We start from the raw sequence: 24,215 nt of genomic DNA on the forward strand, positions 1-24,215 counted from the left end.
CCCGCCCTCATCTTCCCCTTTAAAGGAGTTTGTCTAGCAATTTCCAAAACCCACTAAGCAGTAACTACATAGGCTGGCTTAAACTACAAGCAGTCAAGCAGTATTCTTTCTGAACTAACCACAGTGATTAAAATATCCAGGAATACACACACTACTAGTATCATACATTTGCATCAGCTCTAATAATAAAGCAGAAAGAAACAGGAGAAAATGGTCTCAAATGGATGGCAGATCAGTGTTTATCTGAAAACAAATGATGATTCAAAGCCAGCATGCTGAGACAAAATACAAGCTCTTCACAGCTACATGATGGACCCTTGCAATAAATCATGTATTTTATTGCCAGAAGTGGATGCTCATATAATTTAGTGTTAAAAACCGTCGCATATGTGTTTTGTAAAAGAAGGTCTTTGTTATTACAATGTTTGCTCATTCTGAAATTATGTAGCTAACAATTTAAGTGGCGTATAGAAGAATTTCACATAATAGCTTTCTGTCAATTTTAAAATGTTTGACCTGGCAATGGAACAAGGAAAATAATCTTTTTTTAAATCATTTCTCATATTTTAGGTGTTAGCTAACAGAAAAATAATCATTCAGGGTATTAACTAATCATGGTGAATTTTCTGACATTTCAAATGCTGCTGCCAGCATATGAATTGTTATATTCTTCATATAAATGTATATCTCAGCCAGAAAAAAGGTCAAGAGTATAAATACACTGTTTTTCTCCTTTCAGAAAAAAAAAATTGCTTTACTAGAAGAGAAGTGGGGGGAACATCTGTGAAGGTCAAAATAATCTGAATTTTAATACAAAGTTGTTGTAAAACTATATTTTTCCTTTCTTCCACAAATACCACCTTTCTGATAGGAAAATACCAGCAACAAAGGGGCTGTCTTCACTGCACTTGTCTCACCAGAAAGCCATCCTGCCAGTGCTAGCCATTGCTTCAGTGGTGGAAGGTCATTCTAATTTCTTTTCTCTGTTTTTTCCCTCTCCCTGGGGGACAACCAATCCAAGCAGTCTGATAGTGGGGCTAAATGTGGAAATGAGCTGTTATTCACTGTGGTTGCAATCCTCAACCCAATCAGCAGCCTCTAAACTGAACCACATCCACTCAAATAGCTGAATGATCCCCCACAGTTTCCCACCTTGCAGGGCCACAATGCAAACTTCAAATCAAGTGGATGTCTAGGAGAATCGTGATTACTTAAATGTCATATGGAGTGCAAAACTTTTAAGCCGTTCTCCCACCACGTAATTCTTTGAAAATTTTAGATGTCAATATCCCAACTTTAACCCGTATGGAGTTGCTATTTCCACATCATTTTTCACCTGAAGTGCAGTCCTATTTGTAATATTCAAGACAGGAGGAATTTTTGTCCTTCAAAAACAGTTGTTGCTGCAGTTATCTTCACAAGAGCTATCAAGTTCCAGACATGCTGAATTATTTTTGTTCCTGGCAGAAAAATATTTGACCCAGCTCTGGACTGGGGGGAAAAAAAAAAAAAAAGGAAGGATTTATAGATCTCTATCCTTTCCTGCAACACACTGTAGCATTATTAGGATGATAAACAGATCTGTCCAATTTTCTGGACTAAAACACTTCAACTCCTTTTTTAACTGTCGGTAAAAACAGTGTCATGTCTAAATTCTCCCATCCCCAGATACCCAAGTGCTAGGAAACATAATTACCTTGTCATCTCTGTCATCCTCTTCTTCCTCGTCCTCTAGCATGTCCTCCACTACCTGCAGACAGAAACAGTAGTAGTTGTCATGATTTAAAAAGGTAGAGTTTTGTTCTGTCAATTCTAAGCCTTTTGTAGATGAAAACTTTATTAACACTTGAAATAAATGCAGAGGGAAAATGTACAACCAGGAAAAAACACTTGATCTAGAGATTCAAATTTAGGAAAGCATTATAACTTTAATTGACCTACATTAGGGAATTATATACTGAAAATCCTTCCTGCACAAAATGCTTGCTTGACAATTTAAGTATTTAAAAGGTAGTTCAAAATTCAGTATATGCTTGCTTTAATTAAAGGAATCCTTTGTCAGCTCCATTGGTGCCTAAGCGCCACACACATATGCTCACTTCAAATTTACTGTTACCTACATAAAAGGGCAACCTTTTTAATAGAATTTACAGTATTCACCAAGAGATTTTTGAAGAATACAAAGCTGGGAATAAATTCATAGTAGCTTATTTCCTTATAATCTTCAACAATTATGTATTCCATATGCTCTATCAGCATTAGCACTGTGTTTCTTAATAGTAATTTTATACAATCTGTGCATTTAACTTTATGCACATTCATTGCTAGCTGCAGTTGCCACATATCTGCATCTGTGTATTTTTCCATATAAAGTTCTCCAGTCTAGCACTGGGAAATATACACACACACATTCAATTCATTCTACAAATATTATAATTAATAATCACACCATGAGCATGAAATGAACCACTGAATCTACTTTACAGAGGTTAAATGACTTTCCAAAGATGAGCACTGGCAGATTCAGACTTAAAAGTCAAAAATCCTTCTCTCATGACACTGTGATCAATGACCCTAAGAGGAAAATTCTCTGTTGGTGGAATGAAAAAAAGCTATACCTCCTTATAACCAGAAAATAATGTGCATCTTCAGATCTTTATTTATATCTAAGTACATATTAGGATACAAGAAGAGCCATAATAAAGGTCAACAAAGATTCATCTAGCCCAGTGTCCTATTATGAATGCAAAAATCGTATACTACGTATTATAAAATATGCATAGAGTGGAAAAGAGAAGGAAAAACTCACCGATATGAAACAATAATAACTTGGCCTATTTTACAGACTTGCTGCCAACTAAAATGGTGGTTTACTATGTGATATAGGTGAAGCTACAAACAATTTTAGTGTATTTGTCATTTAAGACAACGCATTAAAATTATAATTTCATAATCAGCCTCCAAACACAGCTGTAAGGATATTCCCAAATCCATGTCGAAGAACTTAAGGGACTTTTACACTATCCTAGAGCCAAATTCAGGTAAGAGAAGAATGGAAAAACAAAAGTGTGTGTATTGGTTTCCTGTCTCAGCTCAAACATCAGGAAGGTCACAGTTAGTCATGTTACATGGGCCCATGCAAAACATTAACAACGCACGGTTTGATGTAACATGCACATCTAGTAGTACACTGTGCATACATGCAAGTCAACTGCACAGTTCAGAACATTTCCAGTTTCAGCTGCTCCTCCTTGTTTCAACTCTGTTCCAAAACACCTCTGACAACAGTACTTTGGAGGGAAAGGAATGTCTAATTCTGTCTACTGCCTGCTCTGTCCTGGAGATTAGAATCAAAGATAAAACTAGAAACACAAAGCAACCATAGAAAGTGAGCATGCCCAAAAGCACAAGGAGGAAGCATGATGCAAGCAATGAAGAAATTACTCTTGAATTCCTTCCTGCCCAGAACAACAATTTTAGCAGGAGGAGCCTGACTGACCAAAGCTTTTGTAGCCTCTGACCCGGTGCCAGCTAGGCAGGTGTACTTCTGAGTCCCCTCAGGTTGAAGAAGGAATCCAGGCTGTGCTCTAGCCACTATCTATAAAGAAGTCTCCCTCCTGTTCTTTGTTGGCCTTTTAGGCCAGGTCTGCTCCATTGCTCAAAAAAAGGGGATCAGAAACAGTGTCAAGAGAGTTTTGGTCACAGGGAAATGTTGAGAGCACATTTGTGAAATCAATGTCAGCTCCCGCTTAGCTCAGTACACTATCTTACACATTCAATTTGGAAGTGTCTGAGAAGTCCTGTCTTCACTGACCTCCCTGTGAAAAAAAGGCATTTCCTGTTTCCCATGCACCTACATCACCTTCTTGTCCCTCTCCTGGTAGCTGACTGTCATCTTCCCTGGCCTGCTCCAAATCTTTGGAGAGCTGAGCCATAAACTGCATCACTGGGCTGAGTTCTTAAAAAAAACGCATCTCAAACTTTTAATGTAGTGACCCAGTTTACTAAGCAGCTCCAGGAACACCCCACCAGCTCTACCAAGAAAATGGTGAACTGAGAAGAGAGGACGAAAACAAACTGTTAAGGGCTGCAGCAAGATGGAAACCCTCTTAAATCAATTTTGCCACATGGAAAAAACCCACTTAACTACATCAGTAGTTGACTAAAGCCCAAGGTGTAAAACAGATCTGTTGGCTCCCATACTCGCTAACACCTGGAGCTGACTAAACTCACTGAGTCTCTTACTTTCAACACTTAAACATCTCTTTGACGTACATCCAGAAATTCCTTGTCTTGACAGGGTTGAATAGCTGAATGCCTATCTCACATTGGCGTTAAAGTTAGCAATAAGACAGTCAGTTGACTTGGAAATCTCTAAAATTATTGCAAATGATAGCGGAGAAATCCCTTGCATGACAATACCTACTCCAAATTATCTGGATAATACTACTTCAGACTCAGTTGTTTTTTTTCTTCCACACCTAATGATCTCAAACTACTTTACAAGCTTCTGTAGGGTGGCAAAATGTTAACTTGTTCAAAAGGCATAAAAAGTCCTTTAAATTACTTGAAGTATCAGACTAATCCCAGATTTCCATCTCCTCCATTCAATTTTTTAATTCAAAAGCCACTACCAGTTTATGGTCTTGTACTAGGTTAGTCACATCATCAGTTACATTGAGATTTGGAGTACTGAATTGTTTGGAAAGAAAAACTGAATTCAGTTATTGTAGTAAAATAAAATGTAGTGAAAGTGTGCCAATGCCCAAGATTAACAAATAATTCTTTAAAGTATATGAAACATATATAACCCATGCTTTCATGTGTCTTGAAATTCAAAAGGAAGAGCAGAAAGAGAAAAACCCGATACACATGAACATACAGACAATACAGACACAGTAATACAATTCATTAAACCACCAAAACAAGCGTTTTCAGAACTTTGCCACAAATTAAAACAAGGTAAGTAGATTCATCATAGTCTTATGATATAGGAAGGAACACCGTGAAGCCTTATAAAAGTTGTATACTGAAGTACAGTCTATTTCTTCAGAACAAAGCAAGGCTGTTGAAGAGAAGCACGGTGGATCTGAACACAGATTTCACTTCAACACTATAGTAGGAATGCAGTAGAAAAAAAAACCCACAATGGAATTTTTTCTGCCTTGATTATGCTTCGATTCTATTCAAATAAAGTGCACATGTGCCCCTCTGTTTTAAATGAACACAGTAGTTATTTGGATATCTGTGTCAAGCATTGTACCTGGAGAAGATATAATGGAGGGAGGGAGGAGATGGGGAAGGAGGGAGAGGAGAGAGGGTGGACAAGAAAAAGCGTATGAAGATAAAATAAAATGTTAGATTTATTTGAATAAAAGTTCTATGGTAAAAATCTTAGATTGCCCTGAGAATATTCACTCTAAATTATGCTTCTGATACCTTGCTTGAAATCAAGTAGTATTAATCAAACAAAGGAATAGCACTGGGGAAATCAGAAGGATCTAACGCAACCAGTTAAAAGTGACATGACCTTCTGCAATATCACTTGTCACAGACTTATATGCCACATACTGGTAGAAGGTCTTGAAAGAAACTGTTTCTTGGTACTGTCCCTTGAATGTAATATGAATACAGATGACATTTTAAAAAACACACATAGATGGCCTCAAATATGGCACGTAAGCTACTTCACAGCCAAACAGTAACCAGATATTTAAAGGTTGCAAAGTAAGATCCTTTCCCTGCAAAATAGCCCTATTAAAAGCTTATTAATCAGAAGCAGCGCGTACTCTAATTCCTATGTATTACCATTATTCCTGATCCATTCCTACCTTCTTTGAGAAACACAGGCCAAAAATACTGTATGACTCATAATCAATAACAGATTGGAGGAGTCACAGCAGACAACTCACACTAGGTCTCCAGATGGAAGCACAGCCACCACATTTGCACACTGAATAAAACCTCTGCATCTGTGGGGTAGAATGCAGTCTTCTGAGGAAGCTGACATTAAACACAACTTTATTCTAAGGAATTTATTCTAAGGATTTACTGACTAACAAGATAGAATTTCTGAGAAAATAATTGATTTTGACTTCTAACCTCAACACCTGCAAAGCAGGGTTGGATTCTAGTTATTTACAAGTGTGATGAATCAAAACCCACAAATGTAGAGAACTTAGAAATACCTCCTGAATCTAAAGAATCAATGGAAAAGCGACACCCTGAAACTTAACACCATTTTTAATGAAAGGTCCTTCTCTCTTAGCATCAGCCCAATGTTTCTCATACAAAGTGTGCCAACCACAAGTCACTCCATCGTCTTTGTTCTACATTTTTTGGCTGATCCAACAGAAACACCTGCATAGGAGATACTATAATGTCTTTACATGTTAATAATACCAGGTATCTGCTCAGCACTAAGATGTAAAATAAAGAAAAGAAAAAAAAAAAGAGGCACTACCTCTGCAGATAACCCTGATGACTGTTACCTTAACATTTTAACATGAAGCAATGCTCCCCCACTAGAACTTCTCTAGATCTGCTTTTATCTTACTTAATGTAAGATATATAGGTGGATTCAAAAGAAAAACAAAACACTTTTTATGCCACATATGTTAGGACATAAAAATATCTACAGACATTTGTATTTTCATATATAAGTATTAAAATTCATATGAGAAAACAAAAGAGAGGACAAGATTTGGTTCCAAATTAAATGCACTTTAGATATGCAATGAATGTGTTCAGAATTGCATTGTTCTGGACTGTTTGGATTTAATGATAATTCATATTGTCCTGGCATAAAATTTACTGTAAATTTGTGAGTCATGCAACTCAGTGTTTATGTGTAAATGTAATATAAAATTGTGCAACGTGTATGGATTAAGAAAGATGCATGAAACCACTTGGGCTCTCTCAGGTAATTTCCAGGTATTTTACGTGGAAGCAAATATAACCATTGTTCACAAGCCCACTACAGCAGCAGTTCTGTGCTCATTTTCACAACATGAAGTCTGCTTCTTCCATGGAATTGCCAAGGAAAAACTTTACAGGAGATATATACTAATTAAAATACCCACCTTTTTATATCACACTTATAAGGAAAATAAAAATCAAATTAACAGATTCTTATTTAAGAGTGTAGTATATTTGGAATACATTTGATCCTGATTTATACCATTACAGTTTGGCTTTGGGGTATTCATCTGCAGTAATCATCAAAATAACTGAACCACTAGATGTAATAATAATTAGTGTGATAAGCTTGACAGTAAGGTTGAACATATTGCAGTATGGATGACAGCAGATAAAAAAGAAAAGTATTAGTATTTTACGGCTAAAATACTTCCTCATTTTTACACAGGTACTCGAATACAATTATTTTCTCTTACAGAATACATTTTGTTAGTTTAAGCTGGAAAGTGCTCATATTGTGATTTAGTATGATTCTTAATAGGAAAAGAGACTTTAATACAGCTATCAGAGGCCTTTTGATGCATGCTGCTGATGACATGGAGTTCTGTAATGTTAATAACAGAATTTTTATTTGCAGTATAATACATTTCTAAGGAAAATGCATCAGCAGTAAATACAGATATTTATACAAGAATATGTGACCTTTTTCCTGTTGTCAGCTTTATATGCCCTCAATATTCAGTTGTTAATGCAGTTAAGAGTATGTAATTTTTATCATTACATGCACAAGTAGTATATCTCTTTCTCTGTATTTCTTTCAATATTTGGTTCTCATTTATTTTAGCTTTTTCTTGTATTTACACAATGCACTGTGAACTGAATATTAAGTGTTTATTTGAAGTATGTCTCCATCTAAAGGCTTCAACGTGTACTGTACACTTGAAATCTCAGATCTATCAAAAGGCTTAATTTTTATTTCACTAAGATTATTATGCAGGAATATTAAAAAATAACATCTTCACAAAATTTTGTGAGCTAGAATTCTTGGGCAAAACCTGATGATGAACTATCTTATAAACAACACAATGGCTCATTATAGACTTTCACTGTTATTATTGCTCCTCTTCAAATAGTTTTCAGATTCTAGTAGGACCAGATACACTTCTCTTATAAATCAGCATTTATCCAAGTTATTTTAAGTTTCTGGGTGTGATCCAGTCTATTATACGCAAGTTTGAAGCTGTCAAGCTTTCTGGTAGAGAAAATGTATGTTACCATATTTTAGGTGAAAATTTATGTAATACACATATTATTGTCCTTTCACTTAGGGTTTTTTCCCCCGGGTATTTATTCATTTCTGTAAATACAATACAATCCCGAAATTCCTTAATTCTTGGCTGCATTAAAATGTGCTAAAGTAAAAGAAAATCAAACTAAAAATGAATGAAAATAATGACTATGATTTTTACTACTATGACTACGTAGTCATTTTTACTACTATGGGAATTTTTTCTACAAAAATTCCCATATGACTGATGGAACTTTTACTAGAAACTAAAGGGATATCATGTTATATAATATTGACTATTTATAATAACCACTTCATCTGTCTAGTGAATCTTGTTGCCATGTAAATCTTGATGCAAAGGCAAAAAAAAATCATTAAAACAGTCTCATACAAAAAAGATGCCTGCTCTGTGCAGCGAACTTCAATTTTATTTTAGATGCCAGCAATATTGAAAGACTAAGTGAAAAAAAAAAAAGAGGTAAAATTTAAATTAAAAAAACAAGTGGTTCATGAAGAAAAAAAAAATCCTTTTTTTTTTAAATGCTGGACGTATTTCAGGTGGGGTTTTGGTTTTGGCATTTTGTCTTCAGATCGAAACAAGTCGATATGTTCCAATCCTGTAGCACATTTTGGTTCTGTAACTGTTACTAGGATGAGAACAGCCACGAAAAGTTTTACCAAGGGGTTACTATGTACTCTGATACTCTACGTAAACCTCTGACAAAGGGATTATGATTGCAGCATGGACAGACTCTTTTAACTTTTAACTCAGCCCAGACAGCCATTTGCAGCAACACTGCAGGAGAGAAATGCTTACTGCCCAACACATATCTTTACCTAGTGTACTGTATGACTGTTTAATCAGTGCATAATGCATTTAAAATATTTATAGTACCAACATTTAGTTAAATAACCTTTATGTAAGATTTATGTTGTTTTGTTCAATTCTCATTTAATGGCAAATTATGAAGAGCATGTTTCATAAAGATAATTCTCCATTTAAATTCAGCAGGCCATCAAATATTAAAATTATAATTCTGATGCAATCTAGAGCAAATTTGTCCAGCTTCAGTGATTATTTGCACTCATAAAAATTAGACTTGATTAATAAAATTTAAATGCTTGATTAAGCTCACATTTTCATGTTTCTTTTCTGATATATTTAGAAAAACCCAACCCTGTCCCTTAGTGGGGTACTTTCTATATGATTCATACAGTTGGAAAATAAAAATATAGTAAAGAACAAACAGCTGCATGAAGACAACAACGATTCTCAGCAGACTACTTAATATTCAGACACATGTTGCCAGTGGTCTTTGTTCTTCAACAGCACATAGACAGATGATAACCTGTTTGCAAAAGGCTTTCCAACTTATTTTATTATGATAACAAATGGAGACAATGTTTGTGATTAGCTAGGGGCTAGAAAATGTAAGGTAAAATCAGTTCTGCATAACAATGAAAATAATTTTATAGAAACAATTGTACTTTCCTTACTTTTCCTGTACTTTTCCTTTACTTTCACACACATATTATTCTGTGGCTCTCTCACCAGCTCTTATGTTTTGGGGGTTTTGTGGCTGCTGCTATTGCTATCATACTGGAGGCAAAACTTCTCATGAAAGCACAGTCAGAAAGAAGTCAAGATGTAGTTTCCAACCTGACAGTAACCTTTTGTATTATCTTGTGCAAATGACATATTCTGGACACCGTCTAGCTAGAATACAGGCACAATGATTTTTATTTTTGCCATAAATTCATAGCAAGAATTTAGTCCTCACTTAGAAATCACTGCAGACTCCCTGGTAGAAGAGAACTTCTGGACTTGAAGCTCAAAACCCCAGAGTACCACACAGGCAAGGTTTCTAAAGCAATTGGTGTTTGTCCTGTATTTATCTGCAGATGAAACCCTTTGAATGTAGGAACCAGCAACTCAGTCTTTAAGACCATAATTTGAAGAAACAAAAAATAAAGTTACTGATTTGTTTATTTACTTAGTAAATAAATTCAATTTCTATGAAAACAGTTTGTTAAAGTCAGGCACTTTCCTGGCGGGGTTGGTTTCTATATTGAATGTACAGCAAAGCAGCACTCTTCTGCCCCAAACAAGAGCAGCAATAAATCCACCAAAAACTCTGACAGGCACTGTTGCCTGGCCCCCAGGACAAAGTGGTAGCATTCTAATTAGAAAATGTCTTCTAGCTGCAAGTGAGCTGGGGTTGTACAACCAGCTCAAGTTCATTGTGCTTACCACCTTTTTTTGGACTGAAGGAAGAATCCAGTGAGATGGATATATTCATAAGCATAATTTTTCCCATTCTGTCTTTTGTTTTTCTTCATTCAGCAATATCCAGAAGACACATAAAGATCTGAATATACATATCATATTGGAGGACAGAAAGTATCCAGAGAAAACTGCTTAAAATCTCAAAATGGAAGGTTGTCTTTAGCAAAATTATTTTTCTTCTATTCTCAAAATTTTATCCTGAACATGTCCAGTTCTAACTTTTAATAGAAAGATATACATATAAGTCATCAAAGCCTGTGTAGCAAAAAATCTACAATGAAGTTAAAAGATGTCTTCTGTTATTTTATATAATTCTTACATCATGGCTGGGCTTCCAAATGAAGATTAGGGAAAGGTCTCTACCCACGTTTGTCACAAGCATGCTGGTGGCTAATGAGGTCAATACGAGATAGACATGTCTGGTTGCAAAAGGCACAGCAGAAAGACTCCTTAGGTGGTAAATTCTGCAAGGCACGATTCTTTCTGCGTTGTCTTTTCTCCTCAAGAGTGATCCTACGTGTGTTCTCAAAGGAAGCAGCAGCGTTATAGATGGTGTGTCTCCAGACCTCCCGATTGGAGGCCAGAGTAGACCAGTTATGAGGATCAATATGGCCAAGGCTGAGATGTTGTTTCAGGGAGTCCTTGTATCTCCTCTTCGGGGCTCCTCTCTTGCGGCAGCCAGTGGCAAGTTCACCATAAAGCAAGATCTTAGGGAGGCGGTGGTCCTTCATCCTGGAGACGTGCCCTGCCCAGCACAGCTGTGTTCTCAGCAACATGGCCTCAATACTTGTGACTGCTGCTTGTTCTAGAACAGATGTATTGGTCACATAATCTGACCAGTGGATGTTTAGGATTGTACGGAGGCAGTGTTGATGGAAACGATCTAGGAGTCGCAGGTGGTGGTGGTAGATGACCCATGATTTGGATCCATATAAGAGAGAAGACAGCACTATGGCTTTGTAAACACTTTTCTTCAAGTGTTTACATTTGATACCGTACTGATGGAAGCCTTTTCAACCTAAGGCGACTGAAGGCCCACACTAAGACCTTAAATCATCTTGTCCAGGAGCTGCTTTATGCTGATGACGCCGCCCTCGTTGCCCACACAGAAGCAGCTCTGCAGTGTTTAACATCCTGCTTTGCAGATGCTGCTGAGCTCTTTGGGCTGGAAGTCAGCTTAAAGAAGACAGAATTTCTCTATCAACCTGCACCTCAGGAAGTCTTCCATCATCCCCATATCACCATTGGCCAATCAGAGCTCAAATCAGTCCAGCAGTTTAATTACCTAGGTAGCCTCATCTCCTCAGATGGTAAAATTGATGGGGAGATAGACAACAGGTTAGCAAAGGCATATAGTGCCTTCGGAAAGCTTCATAAAAAATAATTCTTACAAGATAAATAATATATGTATAATCAACTATACAAATTCATAAAAATTTGTGTATGGTACATTAACTCCCAGCTGTTCAGTGTCATTTTCTATGCAATGACATGTGCATCTCAAAACTTAAGAGGAAATTACCTATTTAATATTTCTTTAAAGGCTCTAAGTATTAACTGTCAGTGCAGGATGTGAAGTGATTAAACTTCTCCACAGGAGTATACATGGCAGAAGAACATTCACAGGTAGCTTCACGGATGTGCATTGTTCTTCTATTAAATTTTTAACTGCTTGGAAAATAATAAACCAGAATGGAGAGAAAGATTAGTATCTTCAGTCAGAGAATATCCAAGTGGCAGAGGTTGGCATGGACATCCTGTCCTTCCCACTCAAGCAGACCATCATCAAGCCCAATCTCCCTACTTGAGAAACGTCACTTCTGAGCAGGTTGCCCAAGCCCATGTCCTGAAAGGCTTCATGAATGGAGGCTCCACAACCCCTCAGGGCAACCTGGTACTGGCTGCGACCACACTCATGGCAAAAGTGCTTTCTTGTGCTCAGATGGAATTCCATCTGTTTTGGTTTGTGGTCGTTGATACTGTCCTGTCATTGAGCACCTCTGAGAAAAGCCTGTCTCTCTCTTCTTCCACTCCCTTCAGCTATTCATATAAATTATCAGGAACCCCCTGAGCCTTCTCCTCTATGCAGAGCAGTACCAGGTTGCTCAGCCTCTCCTTGTATGCCAGATGCTCCAATCCCTTCATAATCTTCCCTTCGCTGGGTTGAAGAGCAACTCCCTCTCCCCACTTTCCCAGCCTGTCTTGACCAAAAAGCCAGTATACGGCCACTGCACGATAGACATGAGAACAATTTCACCACATCCCTGTGATCATGCATGAATGTAGCTGCACATGGACCCCTAACTCCTACTGGTTCCTATGCTGTGCACACCAATGTACAGGCACTTCAGGGAGAGATCTCTGGTATGCTGGGTTCTCAGGGAGGGCGTGAGAGCCTCTTCCAGAGGCATTTGTGTGCCCACACCTGCAGTGGAGACCTTCTGTTCTGTTGGGTTGGTTTTGAGGGTTCTCCTGTCCATTCATCCCACACCCTTTGCTTGCCAACTCAGACTACCACTTTTTTGATAGTACAAGGGATAATAGCTTCAAACTGACAGAAGGCAGATTAGATATTGGAAAGAAATTCTTTACTGTGAGGGTGGTAAGGCACTGGCACAGGTTGACCAGAGAAGCTCTGAATGCCTCATCTCTGGCAGAGTTCAAGGCCAGGTTGGACAAGACTTTGAACAACCTAGTCTGGTGAAGGTGTCCCTCTGAAGGTCCCTTCCAAATCAATCTATTCTGTGATTCCTCATTTGACTGTAGGTCATCATCACTCTCTCCCTTTATTTTTAGTTTAATGCTCTACTCATTAGGTTGGACAACCATCTGAGAAAGAAGATTTTGCCCCAAGTGGTGAGGTAGATCTCTTCCTAGCAGTTCTCAATCCTCAAGGAGGATCCCGCAGTTGTAAAAACCAAGTCCCTGCTGTCAGTAAAAGCTTTGCAAGTGGTTGTTGTCCTCCCAGATCTGTCCAGTTCTCTTCTAGCCCTTCCTCCTCAATGACAGTATGCAAGAGAAGATGATCTGGCGTCCCTGTCTGCTCCCTATCTGGTCATGGAAGAGCAAGAATTTGCATGGAAGAACAAGAATCTGTTATCAGAGGAGATCTAGTGTACCTGTTACAGCTGTTAAGCATTATAGCCCAACACCTGAGAGACTGTCACGGTTTGTCCTAATTGTAGCATCCAGGCCTACATACACAGGGTAAAAATGATCCATAGCCATGAAGAGCTGGAGAGAAGGAACATTCTGAGGGATTATTTGACTATTCTTTAAGTTAGACAGCTCCAGTAGGCAGTCAGAACACACAAAACGCAGCCTGAAGTAGTAATGCAGGAGTAAATTAAAAAAGAATTTTTTCCCTCCATTAACTTAATGCAGTTCTGACTATGAATTTTGCTTAGAAGTAGGAAAAGACTCCAGATACCAGACAGCAGTACTGGTGTTTTCTCCAAGCTACAAAGGTGAGGGAGTTTTTTTGTACAAGATATTTGGAATCATCAAAATATTAAGTAGATTCTTAAAAATACTGAAAATAAGCTTTAAACCCCGGCACATTTTCTGTTAGTTTCCAGTCTGTCACCATGTCATGCTCTGTACTCTGCACCTTCTATAGGCAAAGAGCTGGCAATGTGTAGGGGTGGTACTTCCATGCTGCTCCCCACCACACAGATCCAGAGCAGATGACAAGAAGCAGCAGGCGGTGGGGACAGAAACATGGCAATGGTTGATAATTCTCCCACAGAGGATGTGAAAAAGATGATGGAAAAAAGGCAGGGGAAGAAAATAAAACCAAACAAGTAGGATTCACTCACTTCTAGTTTTGTATGTTTAGGTAATTATGGTTTAATAGTGGAACAGCAGTTGTGCTGAAAATAAATTATTTTGTGAGGTCAGATATTAAGGAGTATGTGTAGGATCCCAAAATATAATATCTGCAGAAAAGAGCCATAAACCTTGGGCAACAGTGGCTGACAAGAATCCTTTTCACAAGACTTGTTAAAGAGTCGACCTTATGGATTTAGCCTGGCTCCTGCAGCAAAAATAAGTAAGGACTTTTGAAATTATTGTATCAGACCATGCCTAGGCCCTTTAATCCCTTTCTCCCTATGTAATCCTGGTTGAGGGAAATATTAACCCATTTGGCGACGGTAGTAAAAACTTGTGTAATTCCCAAATTAACATAGCTCGTCCTCCTCATTAACATGTCCCGCCCCCAAGACCCTTATATTGCAAAGCGCGTGTTCAATAAAGCATTTCAGTTTTCTACACATATCTGGGATCACTTAGTTTTTGACCCCCAGTAGTATGATTATAAGGAAGAACAAGGATCCTTGGAGAAAGAAGCTGGGTATACTTCAGGCAAAACCAAAAAATTCAGAGGAAGGCATTAGGAATTCCATTCTAGTGATAGTTTTCCCTCACTTAATAGTGGTAGGAAATATTTAAATCTGATTTTTTTATACCTACCACATGAAGCTCATTGTTTTAGTTCAGTTCTGAATTCTCACAGATTCATTTAGAGAACCATCCATTAAATCTATATCTATCTACAGTTGCTTACACCAAAGTTTAATGCAAGAATTTCTATTTCATGAAAGCATATCCTTCAGAAACACAACTCATCTTGATCTAAATGTATGAAAGATAGGGAATCTAATAGTTCTTTTTGAAGATGGTGTCAGTGTTGGACTAAAACCACAATGTTCATCAATCCTACAAAGAGTCCACCTGAATCTATGAAGGCAACAATGCCTAATATGCTGTTTCACCTCTCTGTTGGGCATTCCAATACACTTATCTCCTACTAGTAAATACACTTGGGACTCCCCCTTGCCCCAATCTCAGTACACCTTGAATTCAAGAAAGGACTCGCACATACAACTTATTAGGAGTCAGAATAAATGACAAAATAATCATACTTGCACTCAAACAGGAAGCATAGGTTCATTCTATGACAGAGTAACCCATACCCTTGTTTGGCAGGTAAATTATTCCACAAGGAAATAAATTTCAAACTGCTTCAAAAAAACTGATGCCCAAGAGGAGATAGCAAATGATACCTTGTCTATAGAGATGGTCAAACAAGGATGAGTTAAAGCTGGTCTTTCTGCCATATCCAGACAGAAACTCTGATAACTAATCATTGACCTGCAGAAGAGTGTGGTTCCTAGAGCCCAAACTGAAGAGACAACTGCCAGTTGCTTTCTCATAGGATACTGTAATGGAAACCAACTTTTCCAAGCTACTTTTGATGGTCCCAAATTTAAGTATGTTCCATAGACATTAAAAAAGTACAAACTATTGTAATGGTTTTGAGTTTAGGCCTTCCTTCCCGGTCACCAGGAAGGAAGGAAGGAAGGAAGTATTCCATCCTACTCCTTTATGTAATCCAAACATATAAACAGACGGAGAGAGAAGCCTCTTCCTCTCTTCCCTTCCAGCGAGGTTTGGAGACAGCAGATTCCCCGCAGCCGGTCTCGCTTCTGTGGGGGAGCTGGGGCCTGGTTGGGCCTACGGGGCCTGTTGTTCCTGCTGATCCGGAGTCCGGTAGCGTGGTGGTGGCATTTGGGCGACTGTGCTATCCCAAGGAAAGTAGTAAGATATTCTTTTGCTAATTCTTTAGTTTGCTAGATCCTGAGGTTTTTTTGTTTTTTGATTGTGTATATCTGTTTTGGTTTTTTTGGTTTTTTCCCTTCCCCTTCCTTTCTCTTTCCCTTTTGGGATTGTATATAGTATTTCAACTGTATATAACTGTAATATACATAAATACATTTATTTTAATATAGTTTGGCTAGTCTGGATTTTTCATAGTTTTTTTTCTTTGCTCTTTGATGGATGTTTTTGTGCTGGGTCTGGGGACTTGGCGGGGAGCCAAATAAAACTTAGACGACTATACTCAATTTTTAACTATGCTTGTCTAATGTTAATTAAGTGAAGTTCACAAATACATTTATCTTTATAATTAGCTTTTGGATTTCAGAGTAACTTTTAGAGACAGATGATACTCCTCAGAAAGCAGTCAATGATTTTACTGAGGCCTACAAGGAATCTTGAGAGTTGGGAACAGAAGTCAGATCATGTGAATGCTGAAGCATCCTCTAACCACTAGGAAACTGAATTAATTTACTTAATATTTACACTCTGCATAGGAAAACAGAAATATTTAAATTACCACTATTCTAATGACACTGTGCTAATGACCTGAGCTAAGGACTCAAGATATTACTGAAGATCATGAGTTAATTAGAAAGGTATCCAATAACTCTGCAGAAGACTTCATAAAAGCCAGATGCTCAACATGAGGATAACCAAACTCAAATCATTAAAACCAAGGTCCCGACTTACTTGTGATAAACATAAAGAAAAAGCAGTCATTAATGGCACAGATATCAGAGATTTGGGATCTACATAGTTGCTTAATATATAGCTTGGTCAGAAGCACTCTCAGCAGGAGGAACAGTTTTGAGCATCATTTAGTGTTCTCACAGAGAGTCCATCACTAGCTTCATTAGAAAAGTTACATAACCCAATTAATCTTCACAGGCAGGTGGTATTTCAGAGAGAAATCAGGTGTATTACAGTTCACAAGTGAAATCTCTCTTTTCTTATTTTGGTTACTAAGAAATCTTCAGGTTGAAAAGCCTTAAGTATTGCAGGCAACGGGAGACTAGCAGCTGTATTTTAAGTATTGTATCTTTTAAATCTTGATCTTAGGCTTTTTTCCATACAGGTAACAACACCTGGGATTAGGAAATACCTCTATCAATCCCACCCTTAATTTTAGATGACCCTTGAAAGCACAATAGTCTCAATGATGTAGACAGGTAACAACAGTGCTGGAATTAGGGCTGTGTGGGTTCCTCTGGTCACTAGTAATTGCAGTTGCTAGACATTAGGGGATCACTCAGGCTGGAAGAGATCTCCAAACCCCTGCTTAAAGCAGGCTCAGCCATGAGGTCAGACCAGGTTCCTCAGAGCTCTACCCCGCCAGGTCCTGAAAACTTCTAACAGCTACTGCACTTTCCTGGGCTACCTCTTTCATGGTTCAACAATTCTTAAGGCAAAAAAGTTTGCTAGAAAAGCTGCATACATTCCAGTCTGAAACTGTCTTGTTTCAAACGATCCTCAAAAAGATGTAATATTTAAATTCTGTTTAAAAATTTTGCCCAGCTAAAAAAAGAAAAGGACATGTACGCCCTTGAAGTAGAGAAGACTTACTGTATTATGTTGCCTATTATCTTTCCCTGATACGATCAAGAAGTAGTTCCATGCCAGCAGCAACAACAAAGCCAGTGGTATCATGTAGAGCTCAAAGTTCCAGACCACAAAAAGAAAAAGCTAGAAGACAGAGCAGGAAAAAAAAGTGATTCAGATCAGCATTACATTAAACTCTTTCGCACAGTTAAAACCAATAAATTAAAACAATTCTAAAAAAAACCCACCTCTCCTCAAACAGGAAAGTTGTTTAACCACTTTGCTGACTTGACACTTACCTGCATGAAACAACTGCTACACTTCCCATTGCTTCCTACCTTAATTCTTGGAAAAGAAAAAATTATGTAGTATGGTCGAAGAAGAATATTAATTGTTCTCTCATAAAACAATGCTTTTGTGGACAAAAAAATGCAAAACAGCATAAAAATAAGATTACATCCTCAGAAAATTAGTTATTTTCACGAATCACAGGACCACAGAATAGCTTGGGTTGAAAGGGACCTTAAAGATCACCCAGATCCAAACTCCCTGACATAGGCAGGGAAACGCTCCATCACACCAGGCTGGTCAGGGCCTCATCCAACCTGGCCTTGAACACTTCCAAGGATGGGACAACCACAATTTCTCTGAGCAACCTGTTCCAGTGTCTCACCACCCTTACAGTAAAGAATTATAACTAATAATTAATAACTTATAACTTGTAACTAATTTAAACCTACCCTCTTTCAGTTTAAAGCCATTACTCCTTGTTCTATCACTACATACCCTCATAAAATATCCCTCTCCATCTTTCTTGTAGGTCACAGGAATGTGATTAATTTAAAGAAGACCTCAACATGCCAGTGAATCTGGTTTTAGCTTTGAAACAATCCTGTAGCAGTGCAAAGTTGGCACAGGAGTGAATAAAAATTAATTTACTGTTTAGAAGAAAGAACATGGTCATGGCATAGTAATGGCACACAAACAAGCAGAAGTATCGATCTGAAAAAATCTTTTGCATGGAAAACTAGTAAAAAAATCACAGAAAAAGTTGAAAGTGTACAACCATTTTAATGAAAGCATAGCAAAACTGAAATGACCACAGACTCATAAAAAATGGGATTTAAAAAAATGATGAGAAGTCACATAAGTCCACCCCTCTGAAAGCTTTAATTTGCTGCAGTGTTTTCCCAAAACAGTTCAAGTGCTCCACGACTAGGGGCTGCCAGAAATCTGATTGGGTTATATCTCCCAGAGATGTGCACCTAAATAACTTGGGTTGCTCTTTAGTATTGGGCCCAAACAGGGATTGCACACCAGGAGAAACCCATCTGCACTACTAGCTCCATACACTGCTGTCTAGATACTGTCCTCTACTGATGCTGCTACAAAATTCATGGTTTCCAGGAAAGAACTAAAAATAATTTCACTTGGATAGGGTCAAACAAAAACAATTTTTATCTCCAATTTCCTATGAACACCTCCCCCCCTACAGCTTAAAACCCAGCTGTAGTCATTACTAAGGTTTGTTTTCTTCCCATAAAAAAAAAAAAGTCAGAGCAAATCACACTATGTACCACAGCTGGATAAACATCCTTAAATCTTAATAAGCCTTCTCCATCCAAATAGTTAAGCTTTTGAATATTTGTATTTTTTAATACCTACTAAAATGAAGGAGGCTGTAGTGTCACAAAACTTGCAAACCTAAAGCACTACCTTTTTTTTCAGATTAACTAAAACGTGGGTCATTTTCCCAAATCAGTCACAGGATGCATATAAAGCTGAATAAGAATAAAATTGGGATTTCACTCGTCTTCTGCTGGTTTTTTGTTTGGAATTAAAACAAACAAAATGCTCTTATCAAACTTAAGCTGCTGCATAGAAGAAAAAAAAACCTATATCTTAGGTAATCTTCTCTCTCAAGATCAGCTAATTTACCTCACCCCTGTACTTTCTACCACTGAGTGCTACGTATATGAAAGTCCTATGAAACTGCAAGACAAACATGATAAATACTGAAAAGAACTGAACATACAGTGTGTATGACTCACAAGAGTATATTGGCACTTCTAACAGTATTTCATTTGAAAGAAAAATGCCTTTTTTAGGTTGTTTAGTTTAAAAGGAAATCTGTTAGAACTGGTAATGAAAAAGCAAATGAGCCCATGGAATTCAAGAGCTCTTCTATGAGCTTGCTATCTACAGAAAAGTGGTAAATTTGATGTAGCAAACTTATAACAGATTTCATGTCTCAAAAGAAAAGCAAAAAATATTGCATGCTTCAACCCCAGAAATGCCCTGAATTAATAATGTATGCACACCAAAGGGTGCTCTGGAAGCCAGCAAACAGTACCAAGTATTAGAAAAGCAAACACTAGAGATTACCTGATGATAAATGGCAATGCATAGTCTTTCTTACGGTCCAAGCTGAACTTTGGTTAAAAAGATGGAAAGAAAATGAAGTACTATTCAATCCCCATCTCCAGAGAGAAAAGAAGCTAACAACTTACACAGTCTCAGGAAATATGGATCTGACAGGAGAATGAGGAACACGGTCATCATGTACCCTATACTCCAGAATATCAATGAATTCTCATCCAAGCACTTCTCACTGGAAGCTTCTAAGTGCCAAATGATCTTTAATGGTATTAATTCCTTATAGTACTATACTCTGAGGGCCAGTAAAAAATTATATTAAGATATTACCACTTTAAAACTTGTATGGATATACCTTTCAAAAGCATGAATATTACACCTGCCGTCTCCTGAAGATGATTTCCCTGATCTGCCACCTTAATTTCCATCTAGTCCAGCTGAATTTTTACCAGTTCCTCCTTTTAGGCACCTGTCTCAGCCAGGCACTAGTAAAACAGTGCAACAAAAATGAGATGCGTTCTGTGTGAGACCTGCACAGTGATGCCATTGCAAAACAAATGGTCTCGTTATCCTTCCCAGACAAGAAATGCACTCATGAAATGCAAATGGAGAAAACAAGCAGATTTCCGGTATCAGACAAAACCTTTAAGTAAACATGAGCAAACCCAAAATCTGGTGCAGAACATCAAGAAAACTCAGGGATTTGGTTCTTACACATAAAAGGCCTGATAGCTGGGGTGAAAGAGAAGAAGGGAAGTGGTATGTAGAAACCTTCATGCATGATGGAGAAGTAAACCTATGTATCCATCCCTTAAACAAGTATAGGCCAGAAACAAATAAACAACCAAAACCAAAACAAACATACAAAGCCTCCAAAAGCAAACAAAAAGAAACAACTAACCAAAAAAACCCCCAAACCAGAAAAGCTAAGGAACAAGCACAAAGGGACAGTTCTACGAGTTGCCCATGCCTATAAAGCATCCACTGGAACGTGGACTGTATCTGGCATGATATCTTCTAAGGAAATAATGGCTCTAACTCTGTCTAAAAAAAGGATCCTCATCACTACTGAAGCAAGCTAACTATTTTAAGAGAGGAGTGGGAGTCTCAAAGGTTACAGTTTAATATAGCTGCCATTTCCTACACAGAAGAATATAAGAAAGGACTTTTTCTTCTCCCCCATGAGATCAAGATTTTCAGAGTCACAGGCATGAACTGGCCATTTACAACATCACATCAGCTGATACTCTTAGTGAGCGACACTTGCATTAAATGATCATTCAGGGAGACACATGACACTATCCCTGGTGTACAACACTTCAAAAAATAATTTAAGTTAGGATATTGAATATCCTATTCTTTTGAAAACTACAGTGTATTTTAAAAGGAAATCTCATCCAAAATGATTAACGCTTCCTACTGTTCAGAAAAAAAGCCTGCCCTTTCAGACTAGCAGCTGTGAATCATTAGCTTTCCAGTGATGAGATGTGTTTGATGAGTATTTTTCTTTCTAATTAAGAGATGAGATTCTCTTTTTGACTATCTTCAGACTGAAGTGAAGAGAAAGATTTCTGCCTATGTGGAAAGGCCATATTCTACAAAACAATTATTTCAGATTTCTTTTTATCTACCTCCACCCAATCTCATTTCACTTTTAACAAAATCCTGTTTGCACCCACAGACTTTACAGTATTAACCCCTGTTTTTCCCAGTTATTTTCCTTTTTTCCTTTTGTTTCTGTTTTGATTGCTAGCAGAGAAGAGTACATAAAAAAAAAAGAATTATCCCTCACAGGAACCACTGACCCCATCCTCAGGTACAGGAGAGAGCAGAGGACATGACAAGGGAGGACTGCAAGAATTCTTGTTTGAGAAGTTTCCGAGAAAAATAGAAATGCCTGAGTTTGGTGGACCAGAGATTTGCAGTGGCAGCACCCAGAGCCACGAGCTGTAATGTGATGGGCAGTGTGGCAAGACATGGTCATCCCCCACTGCCATCATCTCACATGAGGCACACCATTCATGCTGCAGTCTCCTCTTCAAGTCGTGTCTTTGATCATTTCCACAGAACATTCTTACAGCCTCATTTACGTATTACCTATATCCTTGCCTTTATACTCCTGACCAATCTCTTGATTACCCTGGAAACACAAAGGTTGGCTGCACAGTATTTTGGCACTATCACAAACAGATGACGTCTGCAGCTCCAAATACTACACTTTAATATCAAGATCATCCATTTACCCTTTAAGCTTAAAAGGACAATTGTATTACCTGAGGCTTTATCCTTTGTATGTATTCTCACAAGACTAGAAAGAATGAGAGATAACCCACATATCTGCATGGTACAGACTGTCTACCAAGTACTGCAGGTTTTAAGGACAGTAAAATCCTGCATGGTGTTTTATACCACCAAACACTTGGAAACATTTTGTATTATATACAAATAATAGTATTTTGTATTATACTTTGGAGAGACAGCAGCTTCTTCCATTACAAAAGTAGTCAGTTACCTCTAGCAATCACAGCTCCTCTAGTCTTGTACAACACTTCTAATAAAAAAAATTAAAAAGGAAGCATTTCTTTCAGCTATATCAGATCTCAAACAAAGTAGTATTATTGTAAACACTTATGGGAATTCAATCCAAATGCAGTGCCTTCATTCAGGTAAATCTGAAAGAAATATGCCTTTTAAACATACTCTAAAGCATCCTCCACAGTTCTTCTCATAAGTCTTGCAATTTTAGTTTCAATTACCTGACTGCCAGGAGAAGGTGGAGTCAGAAAAATTTCAGTTTCAAACACATGATCTGTTACTCCATTTTTCTGTACACAGGTAAAAGTCAAATTGAAAATAGCAGAAGCATTGAATGTGTAAAAAAATACAGAAAAAAAATCACATAATTCCCACTTGCTTTATTTTGACAGATTTCCAGTCCAACCTTGGATTTATGTTGGTTATCTTTTTAAAACACCTAAGATCTTGGTAATCTGAAAAAACAGAATAATTAGTATTTTTTATGCTCTAAGAACTTTTCCTTTAACTCAGAAACAAACTCATGGGATTTCCTAATTTGCCCTAATTTTCCTCTTTGTTGGAATTAGAAGAATTGCGTTCACTGCAATTTACACTTTTATAATCATTCTTTCTATTTATTTCATAGAGAAAGTGGAGATACTTCCATGACAAGTAAAACAAGATCTTAACCGAATAGATGAAGTATTTAATTTAATGCCAGCCCTAATGGGGTTTTTGATGTATTCTGATGTATTGAAAGACCTACGGTAGCACTCATTAAAGCACTTGGGTCCCATATGTAGAAGAACATACAAAAAAAAATATTTCTTACCACGTAGGACATTTTTGGTCATGGTTTTTCCATGTTGATAATCTGTACAACAAACCCAAGGTTCTATTTCATCTCACTCCTTTCATCTAAACATGATGTACCAGTAGTTACTACAGAAACCATTCTGACATGATGTGCATCAATCCACCCAGTTTGTTTGTGAAACACACCTACAGCCAGAACAACGTTACTGATGACACCATTTTCCAACCACATCATAATGTACATTGCTCCTCTATAAGACTGTCAGCACCAACAAAATGTTCCAGTTAAAAGTTTGAAAATTTTCATTTAATTTTTTACTTTTTTCTTTACAATTTCTAACAGATGTTTCACAACCATTTTCTAGAAGTACTAAAAACTTTACTTCAGAATGCCAACAACTTCAAGAATGCAAACCTCAGAGCATGAATGCAGTGCCACTTTAAACAGCACATGGATTAAGGATACAAAATTTGTATTGCTGTAACCAGTTCCTAGTGTAATCAATGGCAAAAGTTGGGTGGAAATAAAAATTACACCCTCCAAAAATATTTACAAAATGTGGAATCTCTTGGGTCATTTATTTCCCCTTCACTTAAGACTTTCTGAGCTGTGTAGTCAGTATCCAAGATAAAATTAGAAGGGCAAATATGGTTCATTGAGGTAATTCCCATACACGCAGCCTCTTGCCATTCACAGGGCTCTTAAAGATGGATTTGTTCTGTCAGACTGCTAAAATGCTGACAAACTAAGAGGAATTGATAGTATTTTTCCTATGAGCAATAACACCTGGCATCAAATGACAAATGACCAAC

At 37.5% G+C, this 24,215-nt stretch overlaps 1 protein-coding gene across 6 annotated transcripts in view; it reads right to left on the bottom strand.

Annotated features, from left to right (window-relative positions):
- MCTP1 (multiple C2 and transmembrane domain containing 1) overlaps positions 1-24,215 on the bottom strand; it is a 173,818-nt gene that overhangs the window by 34,263 nt on the left and 115,340 nt on the right. For 3 of the 6 annotated variants that reach the window (XR_003916400.1, XM_029965414.1, XM_029965413.1), the window contains 2 exons: positions 17,718-17,837; positions 1,697-1,750 (listed from right to left, as the gene is read on the bottom strand). Coding sequence is in view for 5 of the 6 variants with exons in the window: in XM_029965414.1 (XP_029821274.1) it covers positions 1,697-1,750; positions 17,718-17,837 (174 nt within the window). In the remaining variant the exon portion in view is untranslated. Of the gene's footprint in view, positions 1-263; positions 1,492-1,696; positions 1,751-17,717; positions 17,838-24,215 lie in introns of those variants that run through there. The other 3 variants (XM_029965417.1, XM_029965416.1, XM_029965415.1) reach the window with 3 other exon arrangements.

The sequence above is a fragment of the Manacus vitellinus genome, unplaced genomic scaffold (genome assembly GCF_001715985.3).
Source record: "Manacus vitellinus isolate BGI_N305 unplaced genomic scaffold, ASM171598v3 scaffold_9_pilon, whole genome shotgun sequence".
NCBI lineage: Eukaryota > Metazoa > Chordata > Aves > Passeriformes > Pipridae > Manacus > Manacus vitellinus.